General features: G+C 55.3%; 1 protein-coding gene across 4 annotated transcripts in view; it reads right to left on the bottom strand.

Annotated features, from left to right (window-relative positions):
* Positions 1-16,309, bottom strand: part of TMEM184B (transmembrane protein 184B) — a 47,791-nt gene that overhangs the window by 9,715 nt on the left and 21,767 nt on the right. For all 4 annotated transcript variants that reach the window (XM_060306116.1, XM_030855974.2, XM_060306117.1 and 1 more), the window contains 4 exons: positions 14,428-14,677; positions 12,741-12,906; positions 976-1,066; positions 383-458 (listed from right to left, as the gene is read on the bottom strand). In XM_060306116.1, the coding sequence (XP_060162099.1) occupies positions 383-458; positions 976-1,066; positions 12,741-12,906; positions 14,428-14,619 (525 nt within the window). In that variant the 5' untranslated portion in view covers positions 14,620-14,677. The remainder of the gene's footprint in view (positions 1-382; positions 459-975; positions 1,067-12,740; positions 12,907-14,427; positions 14,678-16,309) is intronic.

Below are 16,309 nucleotides of genomic sequence, written 5' to 3'. Positions count from 1 at the left end.
CTAATCAGAAGTTTTCAAACAGATTCTAGACTCGCCATGCACTTCCTCAGACACTCACACGCCACAACTTGGTCAAAGCGAGCAGGAGTCTGGGACCACTTCCTGCCCAGGGCTGCGTCAGGCACTCCTGGGAGGCCTGTTGCTTCCCCTCTGAGCACACCCCACCCATGCAGGTGCACCCCTAACTGCTCAGGGAGTGGGTGCTGGGGCTTGGGGTGCCTCACAGGAAACGGGAACCCTGCAGGTGGGCCCTATACCCGTCTTTGTCCCTATGTCAACCAGGGGCAGCACGGCCCCTGCAGCGGCTACTCCAGGGCACAGACCCAGGCTCCTGGTGCCTGGCCTGCAACTCCTGACCAGGGCAGTTGCTGGGGGTACCCACCTGCTTGCAGAACCGCAGAAATCCGATGGAGTAAGTCTTTCCCCAGAGGCAGCACGTGCCATACATGCAGCTGGACCTGGAAGAGGCGAGCAGAGAAGGGGCTGGTGAGCAAAGAGCCGGACTCAGGAAGGCAGGGCTGCGGGAGGCCGCCCTCACCCTCCTGCAGATCCAGACAAGCTGGGGTAGGGCGGGGTAGGGCGAGGATGGGGCTTGGATCCTGGGCAGTCTTTGAGCACAAGGCCAAGCACAGGGAGAGAAGCAGGAGAGTGTTTGCATATGCAGTAGGGTATATGCAGGAGCAGGGAGACACTGACCTTGGGGTAACAAACCAACTTAAAAGGCACTGAACGTAAAAACTACAAGAGGGAGAAACAGGCAAACAGCAAAGGACAGGAAGAGAGAGGAGAAAGAGCCAGACAGGCCCTCCCAAGAGTTCCAATGAATGGCCTCGCTCAGGAAGTGTGGGAGAGGCAGAGGTCAAGGTCACGGGCAGAGATGGTCTGTGTGACCAGCTGACGCCAGGAGAGCTCGGAGAACGTCAGGCCCAGGAAACAGGGTGGTGTGGGGGGGCGCCGGGGGGACTTCATACTCACTCGATGGGCTTCCCTCTGATCTCTGACATGATGGAACTTTCCCCCCCAAGGTATTCATAGCACAGGCTCAGGAAATTATAGATGACCAAGGCTGTGAAAACAATGGCCAGAGAAAAAGCACTCAAATCAACAGGACGGATAAACAGATGGTGGAATTCTAAACAGCAACGAAAGTGAAAGAACCACAGTCACAGGCAGCAACGGGGAGGGAACCTCAGGGACATAAGAATCCGCAGTGAATATTCCATTTGTAATCAAAATCAGTCACGGCTAAATCATGCTGTTCAGGGAGGCGCACACACACTGCTGGTCACACCACAAAGAAAGGCAAGAAAGTGATTAGCTCCAAATCCAGGGCCGTGTGGGGAGCTGTGGGAGGGGAGCTCGGGACGGGGTGCTGCGGGCTTGAGGAGCTGGCAGTGTGCGTGGTCTGGGTTTCGGCTTTACAGTTAGTTATTAGCTTTAAGCACTTTTCTGTTTGTGTGTCACAGATCACAATTTTATGACAAAGCAACAATAAAACTTTCTCCAGAGGGATCTCAGGAGAAATGCTCAGCAAGAATGAGATAGAACCCCTTATGCATTCAGCAGCGTGTAGCGGCATCTCAGTGAGCACAGCATGACAAGCTGTAACAAAACCTATGAGAGGTGCACAAAATAGAGTGCAAATTCCTTAGGAAGCTGGGCCAGCTCATCCTGAATCATGACACAGCTTGACATCACCCACAGAGATCCGAAATTTACAACAGCGACCTAGGGCACAGTAGAAGCACGCTGTAAATGCCGCAAATACAGCGCTATGTTGTAACCGGTCTCCTGCTCAGAGGACTTCTGCGGGGTCAGCAAAGGCAGGCTGCTGCCTGCAGGGTGCTACAAGCACACAGAAGTGCCGGGAGCCAGGGCGTGGAGGGGAGGACAAGGTGCACAGCGGAGGACGCCACGGAGGAGAGGATGCAGGAGGCAGATCAGGGACCTAGCGCAGGGGAACAGGAGACGTGTCCAGCGCAGGAGTGAGGCCAAGGGGAGGGTCAAGGTGGGGTCAGGGGATAATAAGATCAAGGGAGAGGCACCAGCAGCCCTGCAGCCAGCGGGCTCCTTCTTATCTGACCGGCCAACCCCGGTGCAGCAGAAGGGCCTTCAAGGGCCCCCGGTGCAGCCCCCTAGCTCAGCTCAAGATCTCTCGCCAGGTGGCTTGGTCCCTGCCCACCCGTCACACTTCCTTCCCAGCAACACTAGGTGCCCCCTTCCCCTCGGCAGGGTCTCGTGCCCTCCGTGTTTCTGTCTTTGCAGATCCTACGGCCTGGACGCCCTGTCCTCTGACCTCCTGGTACCATCAACCTGTCAGACACCACCCACCATGAGAAGTCCTCGGCCACCACCATGGGGGCTCATGCGTCCCCACCCACGGAACCTACCGGTTTGCGGACGGACGCTGTGCCCCTGCCCGGCCCACCCCCGGAGTGTGATTACCGACTGGGAGCCTGCTTCTCCCTCGAGCGTGGGCCCAGCCCTCGGCACATACTAACCACACCACAAACGCTCGACTGCCTGAAACTGGAACACAGGAAATCCTGGCCGTACGTTTGGAGGTAGAAGTTGGCCTTCAGCAACGTGGAAAGGAATATATTTGCGGGCTGTACGCCCCTCAGTTGCTCTAACCTAGTAAGGTTGCACGTCTGGGGCTGGGGAACAGGGGCCCAAGTGGCACCCTGCATAAACATGACCCACAGCATCTGTCACCTGTGCTGCAACCGTCCCCCTAGAGACACACAGCAGAGGGTTTGCAGTGTGACTCTGCTGGGAGCCTCTCTGTGGCTCAGTTTCCTCACCTGTTAAAATGGAGACAGAAAGAGCCCCTACGGAGTTAGGAGGTGGCAGGATTTCAGTGAGTATGCAAAGCGCTCAGGAGAGTGGCCAGCACTCTCAGTGTTGGCTGTCACGGCCACTACTGTTTATCTGTCCCCTGACGGGGCTGAGGGCCCTGTGAGCTGCCTGTCCGACACGGAAGCAGCTCGGGATGCTTGGTGGCTGCAGGAGTCTCCACTGACTGGGCTCCAGATCACTCTCCACTGACAGAAACTTCGGGGTATCTGACGGCACGGGGGTGAGGGGCGGGGGGCATCACGCCCAATCTGATGTCAGGCTGCTAATAACCTTCGTCCAGAACCATATAAGGCCAAGTAGGGTGGATGTGCCCATTCCAGTCTGGGTCCAGCTGTCTTGTGGTTGACGGTATCTTCCAAAGGCAGCCACATCCCATGACAACGACACTCCTCTCAGAAGATGGGGTCTTCTTCCCTCTTTTTGCATCTGGGTGAACTGGGGTGACCATGGCGGAAGCGAAGTGACATCTGATGCTGGGCTTAGAAAAGGCCTCTTTCTTCCGGCTCTTCCTCTCTTGAGACGCTTGCCCTTGGACCCAGCCACCATGCGGTGAGGAAGCCCATGCTGGCCCACGTGGAGAGTCCACATGGAGAGGCTCATGTGGGGGAGGAAGTGAGGCCCCCAGCTGACATCAGCGTCAACTGCCAGACACGTAAGTAAACCAGACATCAGATGGCCCCTCCCCCAGCCTTCAGGTCTCCAGCTGAGGCCCAGGTACCACGGAGCAGGACCAAACTGTCTGCAGCGTGCCCTGTCCAAATTCCTGACGTGCAGTATCCATGAACACAGTACATGGCTGTTTTACACTAGTCTGTTTGGGGGTAGTTATGGACACAGCTACAGTAAGTGGAATGTACGTAAAACCACTTCCGGAGTTCCCAGGACGCGCCGTGATCTCTCACACCTCCCCTCGGCGGCACATCCCGATCTCTCTGCTAAACCCCAGAGGCAGACCCAGCTCAGATGCCACCTTGTCTTTGGCGGCCTCCCCCGTCCTGTCGCCATGCTCACATCACACCCCACAATCTGTCTGCTGATCTGTCTGATCCTTCCAGTACAAGAGGCAGCATAAAGCAGCCAGAAAGCCATGGATCCCGGAGCCAGACTGCCTGGGTGTGAATCATGGTTCCACCACTTAGGAGCTGTGTGAGCTCAGGCAAGTTTCTTAAGTGCTCTGTGCGTCGGTTTCCTCATCTCTAAGCCGGGGATAACAACAGCTTCTTCCTGGTGAGGCTGCTGTGAGGATGGGCCGTAGGGATGGGAGTGTGATGCCTTATCTATAAGGCTGTGCTCACGATGAACAGTCCATAGTGTCACCCACTGTCTTCTGTAAACACTGTAAACACCTTGCTGGCAGGAACCGAGGCCCACCCACAACAACCACCAAAGGGCTTGACACTTCCATACTCAATCAACACGGAAGGAACAAACGAAACGAATGGATGGACACAGGCCACAGCTCCAGGTGAGGCTCAGAGAGGCGGGGCAGGCAGGTATGGCCAACACTCAGTCTTGCACTCAAGGAGCTCACCCTGTCACAGCCTGGGAAGCTGCACCTTCCCCAAGGTGACCAGACTTCCAGTCCCCAAAGACAAAACCCTCAGGCGAGGCCACAGGGGGCCAAGGTTCATCAGTCTCTCTGTCCAGAACCACCAGGCTAGGCTGTCCTGCAATCCACTCCTGGGAAGAGCTTGGTGCCCGAGCTCACATCCTTTCCTGTGCCACAGCACACGCGGCACGCTCCTGATTACGTGGTCCACCTGTCTGTCCATATGCAGCTCTGCACTCAACTGGTCAGATCATCAAATTTCATCCATCTCTCAGTTCAGGACTTTTGACCTTTTCACAGTGCTATGGGGCCAGACAGTCTGGCCAAATACCAGTTTGCTGACGGTGTCTGTTAAAGAGTCATTAGTGAGTCAATATTGCATCTCGGAGAAGGGAGACAAGACAGAATCTCCTCGCGATCTCCTCAACCAGCCCACACCAAGACCCATTGACCATCTGGACAAATCAATGCCCTTCCGAGCCATGCAAAATACCCCCACCCCCCACCCCAGCTGGACAACTCAACACACACCCCAGGAACAAACACAGTGATATGCTGGCTCTGGACATCAGAAGAGCAAAAAAGATTATGAGTGGGGTTCTCGACCAGCAGCACTGTCGCCTGACCACACTTCTGACCACAGCTCCAGTTCTGGTCCCCTGGAGAGGCCCCAGACACACAAGTGACCAAGGGGCCCACAGGGAGCATCCAGCATGAGGGAAGGGATGGGTTCCCGCCCACCCCACCCCGGCCTCTCTCTTTCTCACCCTGGAAAATCAGGTACCTGGAACTTTCAGCTCCATTCTAGATACCAAATCTTAAAGGAACTAGAGACAAATGCACACAATCAGGAGCAAAGGACCAGAATGGAGATGAAAGGAGGATGGCACTGGAGACTTGAGGCCTGGAGAAAAGACATTAGGGATCACTTTCATATAAGTGAGGACCACCTTCGTCCAGACGGTCAGACAGGACCCACTCATCCCAGGGGCAGATCCTAGGACTTCAGCTTAGTATAAGAAACGATTTCTGGCAGGTAGTCTTCAGAGATGAAAGGTAGTGAGCTCCCTGCCAGTGGAAGCATGCAATCAGAGGCTAGGCAGCCTCTGAGCTGAGACATTAAAGGGGTTCCAAGCAGCTAGGTCGGAAGCTAGGGTCCCTTCCGACCCTGAGATGCAAGGCTTTCTTTCCTCACTGGCAACTTCTCCTACCAAGAGCTGTCTGGACAGGAAGCTGCAGACCAAGAGGTTACTCTCCACCCAGCCTCCCATCCAGCATCCCCCCTGGCCTGACAACTGCAACCACACAGCCCTCAGGGGCCCGAGGGACTTCAAGAGAGGACCCGCTAAGAAGCACACTCTGACTGTCCCTGCCAGCTGCAGAGGACTGTCCTCGTGAGTCCCCCACTGCAAGTGACACTGGCTCCAGGTCACTGACGATCCCAAGTTCACCTCCTCCACACACCTGCAGCCCCTAAAGCCGGCCTCAGGGCCTAGCCCTTTTCGCTGCACAGAAATACTTTGGTTATTTGGAAAGATATATTTCAGAGTACCTTGTGGATGAGCCCGGAAAACTTAATTTTGACCACTTTGGACAGAAACCTTCTCTGCTCAGTAAACAGGGGCACCCAAACATTCTTTCCTGCTTTTTCTGTGACTGGTGATCACCGCTGACAACGACGGATGCGACGTGCTACAGCCAGGTGGGCGGGGTCCTCCTTAAGCACCTGTCCCCAGACACTGAGCTGCTCCGACGGCACTTTGCTCTTCCTTCCTCATAGCTTTCCTGTCCTTTGCCGTTCCTGCTCATTGATGCTTCTTGCCACCCGAAACACTGATTCTGGTCCCTCTTTCTATTTGTTTCTTCCGGATGTCTGCCTTTATTCTGATTGGTTGAGCTCTTCTGATTCCTGGCTCTCTCAGAGCCATGGCCAACAAGGGCCACCACCAGCCCGTGAGTCCTCCTGGCAGCACACTGGCCTCTGGGTCTTCTGTGGTCCTCAGCGGTATTCATCCAGGCTGTGTGCTCCCTACCTGGGAAGACGTTTTACTTGGGCCAGATTCCAGGAAGCTAAGTTTTGTCCCAAATCTGAAACCGGGACAGCTTTCAGAAAATGAGGCGTCATCCTTTGCTTCTTTCATGCATGTAAAATCTCTTCCCTTAACAAGAGTTCACACTTTTGCAGGGGAGAAACTTGTCCTGTATTCCTTCACCAAGCCGGCACGGAGCAATTCCTAGGCCTCAGAGACCCAGGGCTGAGTCCAGCCTCTGGCAATCACTCTCTGGGTAACTTGGGCAAGTTTCTTAGCCTACGTGAATTTTTTTTTCACATCTGTAAAACGGGGGTGATAATATATACCCCACCAGGTAATTGAGAGGTGAGAATGAGCTAACAGTAATGAAAACTGCATGGTAAACTGTGACGTGCCACACGAACGTTACTGAGAAAACAGTGCCGCGCGAAACACCTGTGGAGGGCGTCTCCCTCGTCTGAGCTCTGGCCACCCACATGTCTGCCCACAGAGCTCCCCAGGCTGTCTCAGAGTCAACTTTAGGGGCTACCTCTCACCCCAAACACAATCAAACACTAAATGTAGGTAAGGGGGTTGGATTCTACCCCTCCACCCTGCCTGCCCCCTACACCCTGGTGGCACGTTCCTTAGGCTCTGTGAATTCCGGCCCTTACCAGGCAGTAGCTGCAGAGCAGGGGCACCGTGGACAAGCATTCACTTCTCCCTGGAAAATGGAAACACCACCTCCAAATTCGCAGGGTTTACCTCCACTCTCCCCTGAAATGCCCCTGAAGTGAGAACGAATGGGGGGAAGGTACAAACCTTCAAGGACAAGGACATGGCACCAGAGGCAGCAAACAAGGGATGTCGACCAAAGCTCTGGAAGATGCGGCACGGTCACTAACCCCAGGGGCAGGAGGGAGCCAGTGAGAACCCCAGGAACCCGAAGACGGGGCGCACCACGCAGCTCTGATGGCTGTGGGTAGGGGTGCAAACGGAAACGCTGGCCTACAAGTGTCCACGTGGAGCTCTGGGCTTTTTACTTTCAAGACAGGTTGTGATGGTTCTGTCCTCACAGAACCTGGCCCAGCTCAGGACAGCAACGCGAAGACTTGCAGAAAATAGAGAGAGGAAGTCTAAATACCAAGGGGAGATGTCCAAGGCCTTTCCCGGGCTGCACCTGTAGCTCAGCCCCTCAGCTCCTTCCTCCCAGGCAGGAGATGAGAACATTATTCTCTGGGGAAACAGGTCCAGAATCAAAGCCTTCATTTGGTGTCTGCCCCGCCACCACACGAAAATGGAAGAGGAAACGCCCCGTGTCCTATCACCCAACTGGGAGGAGGCCCAGCAGTTTTAAGCCCCATCCTTTTTTTATTTTTATTTTTTGCGGTACGCGGGCCTCTCACTGTTGTGGCCTCTCCCGTTGCGGAGCACAGGCTCCGGACGCACAGGCTCAGTGGCCATGGCTCACGGGCCCAGCCGCTCCACAGCATGTGGGATCTTCCCGGACCGGGGCACGAACCCGTGTCCCCTGCATCGGCAGGCAGACTCTCAACCACTGCGCCACCAGGGAAACCCCCATTCTTAAATATAAAAAATAGCCAAGGACCTGAGACATTTGAGGAAAGCTTCTTACCCAAAGGTCAAAGAGCAAAGCAAACAAACAGATGGAAGGAATTCAGGAGACAGAGATAATGCAGGGAACAGAAGAAAACTGTAATTAGCATCCCCAGAAAAAGAAGAACCAATACCAAGAACAAGGCTAGGAAAAAGAGAGCAGGGATGAGCTCCTGACATTTTACAACATGATAAAGGAAATAAAACCTCAACAGAGGGACTTCCCTGGTGGCACAGTGGTTAAGAATCCACCTGCCAAAGCAGAGGACATGGGTTCGATCCCTGGTCTGGGAAGACCCCCACATGCCGTGGAGCAACTAAGCCCGTGCACCACAACTACTGAGTCTGCACTCTAGAGCCCGCGAGCCGCAACTACCGAGCACGTGTGCCACAACTACTGAAGCCCGTGTGCCTAGAACCCGTGCTCCGCAACAAGAGAAGCCACCGCAATGAGAAGCCCACACATAGCAACGAAGAGCAGCCCCCTGCTCGCCACAACTAGAGAAAGCCTGCATGGAGCAAGGAGGACCCAATGCAGCCAAAAAAAGAGAGAGAGAGAGAAAAAAACTTCAACAGAAAAGCTCAAAGGTAACGATTAAAAAACAAAACAAACAAACAAAAAAAACACCTCCTGAAAAGCAGAACAAAAAAGAGATGGAAAATCCCAGGAAATTGTAAAGGAAATTTGAGGCTCAATCCAGAAGTGCAACATTCTGCTTAACAGGAATCCCAGAAAAAGGGCTAATAAAGCGGAGGGGAAGACATGATCAAAACACATTCAGGAAAACTTCCCAGAACCACAGGACGGGGGTTGCTTCCACACTGAACTGAAAGGGCCCATCAGGGGCCCGGCACAATGAACATCCCACCGCTTGTGAGGTTTCAGGACAATGGGGATAAAGGCAAGAGCCTAAAAGCCAGGGGGGGGAAAAAAAGGTCACATACAATCATTAAGGATCAGAATCCAGCAGACTTTCCAAAAACAACACTGGAAACTAAGAGAATGTGAAAAACATGCCTTCAAAATTCAGAGGGAAAATGATTTCCAATTTAGAATCATATTCCCACTGAACACCAATCGAATAAACAATATAATAAAGATATTTGCAGATAATTTTCAGATTTCAAAAAACAAAACTCCCATGCAACTTTTTTTCTCAGGGAGCTCCTAGACGTGCGCGAACTAAGAAGAGAGCAGACGTCAAAAGTGGAAAAGATGGCATCCAAGGAGCAGGTGATTCACGACAGGAGAGGCGACAGGATTCCCGGGATGACGGTGAAGGAAAGACCCAGGACAACAGCTGAGCAGAAGGAGGCCTCAAGGGCAAGCAGTGCAGACGGGAGCAAGAAGGGCAGGGCTCCAGGAGCACCACCACCCGGAAACCCTAGAGCTAGGAGGCGAGCTGATGTGTCTGGCGTCACTGACAGGAGGGCTTCTTTTTTCACTTGCCTGAAGCATTTGCGGAATAAAGTAATGATAGAGACACAGAAAACAGAGCAAACCAAAAAGCAAGACAAGTAGTAACCAGAGGAAAAATGAAGTCAAACGAGGAAACGTCGTCTTGGGACACTGTAAGGCTCAGCTTTGAACAACATTTACAGACGTGTAATGATGTATACGCTGAACACAGACTAAGAAAAATCATGATAGGGTCACATTAAAAAGATGAAGGAAAGAAAACGTGTGCGTGTGTGTGTGTGTGTGCGTGTGTGTGTGTGTGTGTGTGTAGTTGGAGGTAACAGACCTAAATCAAGACCTTCCACAGCAGGAAGTCACTATAGAACACTACATAAAATTGAAAAATCAAGAAACAACAGTATAATCATATTTTTAGGTTATTCTAGAAAAAGAAACCGGTTTAAAGAGTTTAAAGCAGGATGACTTTGGGAGTGAGGAGGAGTTGGGGCAGTTCTGTGTTTCAAACATATGCATGTATTACCTTAATAAAAGTAAAATTTTAGTTGTTTTAATTTTGTTAAAAAGAAAAGCAAATGTCCCTGCGATGCCCGGCAGAGAGTCTGGCTCTGACCTGGCCTGCGGGACGGGCTGGCTCCAGGCGTTGGGACACTGAGGAGGAAGGGTGGGAGGAGGAATGAACGGGGAGGGGCTTCTTTTTGAAGTGTAAGGAACACACCCCATCACCAACTCTACAGGGGAAGCTCTTGCTGGCAGCTGCAGATAAGACCACAAAAGCGGAGGGTCCGAGACAGAGCAGAGGTGCTCGAGCTGGCCAGGCCAGGGCCAAGCCCACTGACTCAGACACTGCAAGCTGGTGAACTCGGGGGGGGGGGGGGGGGGGGGTGCAGTCTGAACTTCACAGCAGCTGCTGTGCTGTTTGTAAACTCCCTCGGAGAGGCCAAGCGGATAATAGCGTTGCTAGGAGATGTGCTTCGCAGGGCAGCAGGCTTCCCGGGAGGACCTTTACGTGGCTGGGAGGAAAGTTGGGACAGGCAGGGCCTGAACAAAAGGGCTTCTGGGGTGGGGGGAGTTACCAACCATCTGCTGCTGCCTCTGAGGCCTGGAGTGAGGATGGTGCGGAGGCCCCGGCGGTGCCCCCCTTCTGCCATGCGCCCCAGACTTCAGGGCCCAGGAGAGAAAGGAGCCTATACTTGCCCCCCATCACATAGGAGACACCCCCCACCTCCGCCCCCAGCAGGGATCAGCTCTTTGCTTCTCAAGAAACCAGTCGGCATTGGCTGCTCCTGAGCACCGGGCAAGGCTGGCAGCTGAACGGAAAAGGGTTCTCAGTCCCACCTTCCCCTTTACAGCTCCCCAGGTGCCCAAAGGTCTCCCTGGGGACTCCACTGCTTCCAGGAACACCAGGCGCTAGAGCCCCACTTATGCCCTGAGCAGGTCCCCGCCTGGCCGCAGTGTTCTCACCTGACAGAGCCGGGCCAGCCTGGGGATTCAATGAGGCCCCACGTGGGCGAACGCAAGGCATGCAGCAGGTGTTCAATAAAGTCCCTTATTCATTCGAAAAATGCAGAAGGAGTGAGCACCCATCACGTGCCTGGCTCTGTCGCACAGGCTCTCCGCCCATTCCTGCTCTCATGGAGCTGACAGTCCACGAGGGAGACGGAGCAAACCGGGCTCGCAGGCTGTCTGAGCTTAACTGCAAACCACGGTGAGGCCGAGAGGACTCGGACAGGGGGCTGGGAGCGGGAGCGACGGGGAGGCCTTTCCGAGGAGATGCTGGAGGCAAGATGAAGGAGGAGGCTCTGCAGCCACTGGGGAAACTGATGTGCCGGGTGGGCGGGAAAAGGGGTCAACGTGACCGCACGGCTGGTGGGGCTCAGTCTGTGCCTGCCAGGTGCCTGCATTCCCCCGCCAAGTCCAAAGGCATTTCCTGTGCCCTGCGAGTCCTCAGGTTCAAAGTGGGACAAGAAGAGAGACTCTAGCTTCTTTGGGGATGAGCATGCTGCACCCCAATATCCACTGAGCCCAGGGCTGGGGCAAAGCCCTCTGGGGTCTGGGAAGCAAATAACCAGTCGTGGTCAGAGCTGCCGGGCCTCGGCATAAGGAATACCAGGTCTGGTCACTCTACCCGAAACCAACAGTGCAGGTATGGGGAGAAAACGGGAAAACGCAGGACCATGAGAGGAGGGTGGGCATCAGAGCAGGGGTCTTGAATTCAAGGGCCCTCCTTCCCATCCCTGCTGGCCTCTTTGGGTACAGGCCAAAGCATCGCTGGCCTGTGACTTGTCTTGGGGCCTCTGGCCAGCCCCTCCCCTTCACCCCCCCACCACCTGGAGATTTTCTAAACTGCAGTTTCCAATCACATCGTATATTTGTGTATCACCAGTAAAAAGAAAATCTAAGTTTCCCTCTATGTCCCACAAGGCTTTGTATGTCCCCGTCCCTGCTCCCATGGCAATGCCCTCCAGCTGTTGGTCTCTCCTCTGGCCGCGGCCGGCCCCCTGCACAGCTCCCAGCACCTCCCAGCCCAGCATGCTGGGACTCCTCTCTGCCCAGAATGAACGCTCATCCACGGTACGACATGGCGGACGCTGACTCATTCTCTAAGACGCTGCTCCCTGCCCACCCCAGGCCAGGGCCACTGGGAGAGAGCGTCCCTGTCTCCTTGTGCTGACAGTTTAGGTGGCACAGATGTCCGGAGAGCAGGCGGGTTGAGGGCGGGCTTGCCCAGGGCCCAGCACAGGGCCTGGCCGGTGCTCGCAACGCGGTATAGGAGCGGGTGGTGCTTTCACACCACACACGAGAACTGCCCCCTGAAAGGCAGCGAGTCACCTGTCCCAGTAGCACAGGCTCCTCCAGGGACAAAGCCCTCAGAGTTAAGACACGTGGGGAGGGAGGTCCAGTCCTGCTACCACCTTACCACGGACCCCTGGATAAGCCCCTTACCTGTCTGTACCTGGGGCTTCTACCTACAAATGGACCACTTATTTGCTGCCCACTCCCCCATCAGAGATGCCGGCACTGAGAAATGAGACACAGGTGGAGGGTCCCTGCTCCCAGGTATCTGTGGAGGTGTTTGGGGGCCACATCAAAAGCGCCTCAGCAGATGAGACGCTGGCTACATGTGTGCTGGTACCTGGATGGAAACCGTGAAGGGGTTCAAGAAGTGACGGCTGGCCCCTCAGGGAGGAAGCTGGGACACCCAGACAAGGTGGGTGCACAGCCCCCGGCCCAGCTCTGCACCCCCCTCCCCTGGCCCTCCCGGCGCCACTCGCGCTGTCCTCACCCTCGTAGCAGTCGCGCACGGTGCCGAAGTACACATAGTACTGGTCGTTGGTGAAGAAGAGGAGGCTGAGCCAGGAGTCGAAGGCGTAGATGGGCACGATGAAGAGGATGCGGACGATGTAGCGCTGCTCGTTGGGGCAGCTATAGCAGCGCAGGTGCATATAGATCTGGGGGCAGAGGGGCCGGGTCAGTCAGGGCCCGCGGCCCGCCTTGGCCCGCCTGCTCCACAGAAGGAGGAGGCCAGCCCGTGTCTAGCTCCGTCCTCACGAGCGCTGGGACCAAGTTACTCAACCCTGAGGCTTGGCGTCCTCCTCTGTAAAGTGTGATGACACAAAACTTCCGTCGTGAGGCTGTGGGAGCATCAACCACAGGGCGCGTGAAGCTTGCAGGCTGCGCGTGGTGGCGCCAGGGCCACCACACAGACACCGGCCACGAGGCCACGCCCAAGACCGTGCACATCAGCCAGGGACGTGCCGGCATCCACAGCTGTGACAAGCTCCCTGGGGACCCGTGTGCACGGCCAGGTTTGGGAACTGGGTGCCTGGTGCAGAGGAGGCTATTAACACGCGTGTGCGTGTCCCTCCGCCGCCTGGCCTTTCTAAACACCTGGCCCCTGGGGCATGGAGCTAACACACAGGCGTCCAGGTGGTCGCCCACCCCAGCCCGTCCCTTAACTAACTTATGGTGTAGAGGGCGGGAGGGACGGGACCCTCACTTTCGCAGAAGGTGGGAGCACTTCCTGGCTGAATGGCTGCAGTGATGGCCTGTCTCATTTTCCCATCTGTTGAACAGGTGCAGTGCTGCCTGCCTTGCTGGGAAGTTGGGAGAATGCAATGTGGTTTTTAGAAAGCAGGAGAAAAAAAAAAAAGCTGCATACAAGTGCCAAGAACTGCTCTAACCACGATGCACAGTCCCAGCAGCCAGAGTCTCTCGTCTCCGCTCCCATGACTTCATGCTTGGCCCAGCCGAGCCCTGGGCTTGGGAGGAAGAGAACAAAGTATTCCCCATCTGCTGTGAGCCAACCACCTTGGAAGCAGTCGAGTTCTAGAAGGGACAGGGAACACTGGGACCCGAACAGGCTCAGCCTCCCCTCTTCGCTTGGCAACCTTCAAACCTTCTTCTTGGGACAGCCAAGGCACATCCCAGCCCATGGCAGCCTCCCCGGGGACAGCGAGCACAGGGGGACGTGAGACTTGACTTCTATCCCAGCTCCACCACCAACCTGTACGTGACTAGGCTGGTTCCCCTCCCTCCTCCCTCTCTGGGTGTCAATTTTCTCATCTGCGAAGGGGTCACTGCCATCCTGTGCCCCTGAACAGTTCCCAGGCTCCCCTGCAGTTTAGGCTAGACACATGACCAGTTCTGGCCCTTGGAAGTGGGCCATTTCTGGTTGAGAAAGTTAAACACCCAGAGTGCTTTCTGCACACGCCCCTCCCCACAGTTGTCAGATGGATGATGTCTTAAAAGCTGCAAGATGCTGGAGCCACAGAACGAAAACTGACCTGCACTGGGCTGACTGAGTGGGAACCTGACTCCCCCGGGTGAAGCCCCTGAGATTCCGGGCTTATTTTTTACTGCAGTGTAGCCTGGCCTGGCCTAACTAACACTCTGTTGGACAACAAACCTTTCAGGACCTCCCTAGAGGGCTGGGGCTCACTGGCTCAGGGGCTCCTGCCCGGCCTGGGTACCTGGTGGCAGGTGATGAGCAGGGCCGTCCAAACGAAGAAGCCAGAGATGGCCTGAGCGGCGGTTGTCATCAGGAACACAGGCTGCTCCATAGCTGTGGGGCTGCCTTCGGGCATCACGGAGACACTGGGCGAGGCTGCTGCTGTTGTGGGCGACGCTGGATCTGGGGCCAGTGCGGCCCCCCTCACAGTCATGGTGCCCGGCAGCAGGGGGCTTCCTGAGAGAAACCCTCGGGGTAAGCGATGAGCTGGCCTAGAGAGAGGGAAGCGCAACGTTAGCCTCCTTCCAAGCGTCAGTGGCGGTGTTGGAAAGAACCCTCCAGGTCTCTACTTCCACTTTCAAAATGTGACCAGACCCTGACCACGTCTCACTCCAGCCCCCAGCATGTCTCCCCTGGATTAATGGAACAGGCTCCTGACCGATCTCTCTGCTTCTGCCCTTGCCCACACCATCCCCACACGGCAGCCGTGTGAACCTTCTAAGATGTTAGCCAGATTGGGTCCCTCCTCTGCTCAAAACCCTCCGACAGCTCCCATCTCCGTCGGAGTATAAGCTGCTGTCCTTACAGAGCACACGGGCCCTCCGTGCTCTCTGATCTCATCACAATTCCCATCTCGATCCTTCCCTCCAGCCACACTGGCCTCCTGCTGTTTCTTGGACACGCCAAGCCTGCTCCTGCCACAGGGCCTTTGCACTGGCTGTCTCTGCCCAGCCACACAACTCACTCCCGCACTTCCTTTAGGCCTCTGCCCTGACCACCTGCTCAAATGTGGCAAACCCTCCCTCACCCCAGGCGCTCCTGACCACTTTGCTTTGCTTGATTTCTCTCCAGAGCACTCGTTACCATCCGACTCCATCTGACAAACTGTACCTTACTCACATGTTCATTAACTACCTCCTGCAGCAGACACAAGCTCCCTGAGGGCAGGGGCCCCGCTCTGCTCACGGCTGGATCTCTGGCACTTGGAACAGGGTGGGCACACAGCAGGTGCTCAGTAATTACCTGCTGGCTCCGCCCATCTTTACACCTCCGGGTCTAGCAAGATCACTTCAGCACTGAGGCATCCCCTCTACGGGTACGTGTCTCTTCTTTGCCATTTCTCCCCAGTTTCCCTGATGGCTAGCATCCACTCCTCCCCAACCAGCTGTGCCGTTCTGGAGACTTCGCGGCCCTTCCCCACCAACAAACTGCTCACCTTTTAACTTAGCTCATGTATCACTCTTCCTAAAAGCCTGTCCCGTTCACCTTCCCCAGTCAGGTACTTCCACGCATCTCACCCGCCTCTGTTGTTCTACGTAACACGCCGCTCTGTCATTGGCTCGCGTTTATCCTCCTAAGTCTGCCTACTCTTCGAGGCAAGACCACTTTTCCATCTTTAAATCCCCAGCACCGGGCTGAGCACCAAGGCCACTTGTAACATTTATTTTATTATCTATTGATTTTCACAACTTATTCCAAAAGGACTTTGAGATACTTCAGAGAGAAGCAAAGAACAGAGTTGAGGAAGCTGGCCTAAAGGAAGATTCTGGGTGGGAGAGATGGGAGTGGGCGGGACACAGGATGGCACTCCAGGATCCCAGGCAGTTACCCCAGGCGGGCTGTCATGTCAGCCCTGCACTTCCTGGTGGCAACAAATTAATGGTTTCACGCTGGATGGCAACCCAGATGTTATGGGAAGAGCTGTTGTGAGGGATCTCCTGGCAAGTTTACAAACAGGGACCAATGCTGGCCCGGGGCTAGAACCGCTCTCAAAGAGCAAAGCCATTCTGTCAGAACCACCCGGAACTGCTCTTGGGCGGGCTGGCCACTCCTGCATCCGCGAGCTTCCGAGACCCAAGGCCCTGACGGAAGCGCCTTTCAGTGCTGCCACCTGTTGACAGGTT

Source organism: Globicephala melas, chromosome 10 (genome assembly GCF_963455315.2).
Source record: "Globicephala melas chromosome 10, mGloMel1.2, whole genome shotgun sequence".
In the NCBI taxonomy this organism is placed as follows: domain Eukaryota; kingdom Metazoa; phylum Chordata; class Mammalia; order Artiodactyla; family Delphinidae; genus Globicephala; species Globicephala melas.
This window is presented reverse-complemented; position numbering and strand designations above follow the sequence as displayed.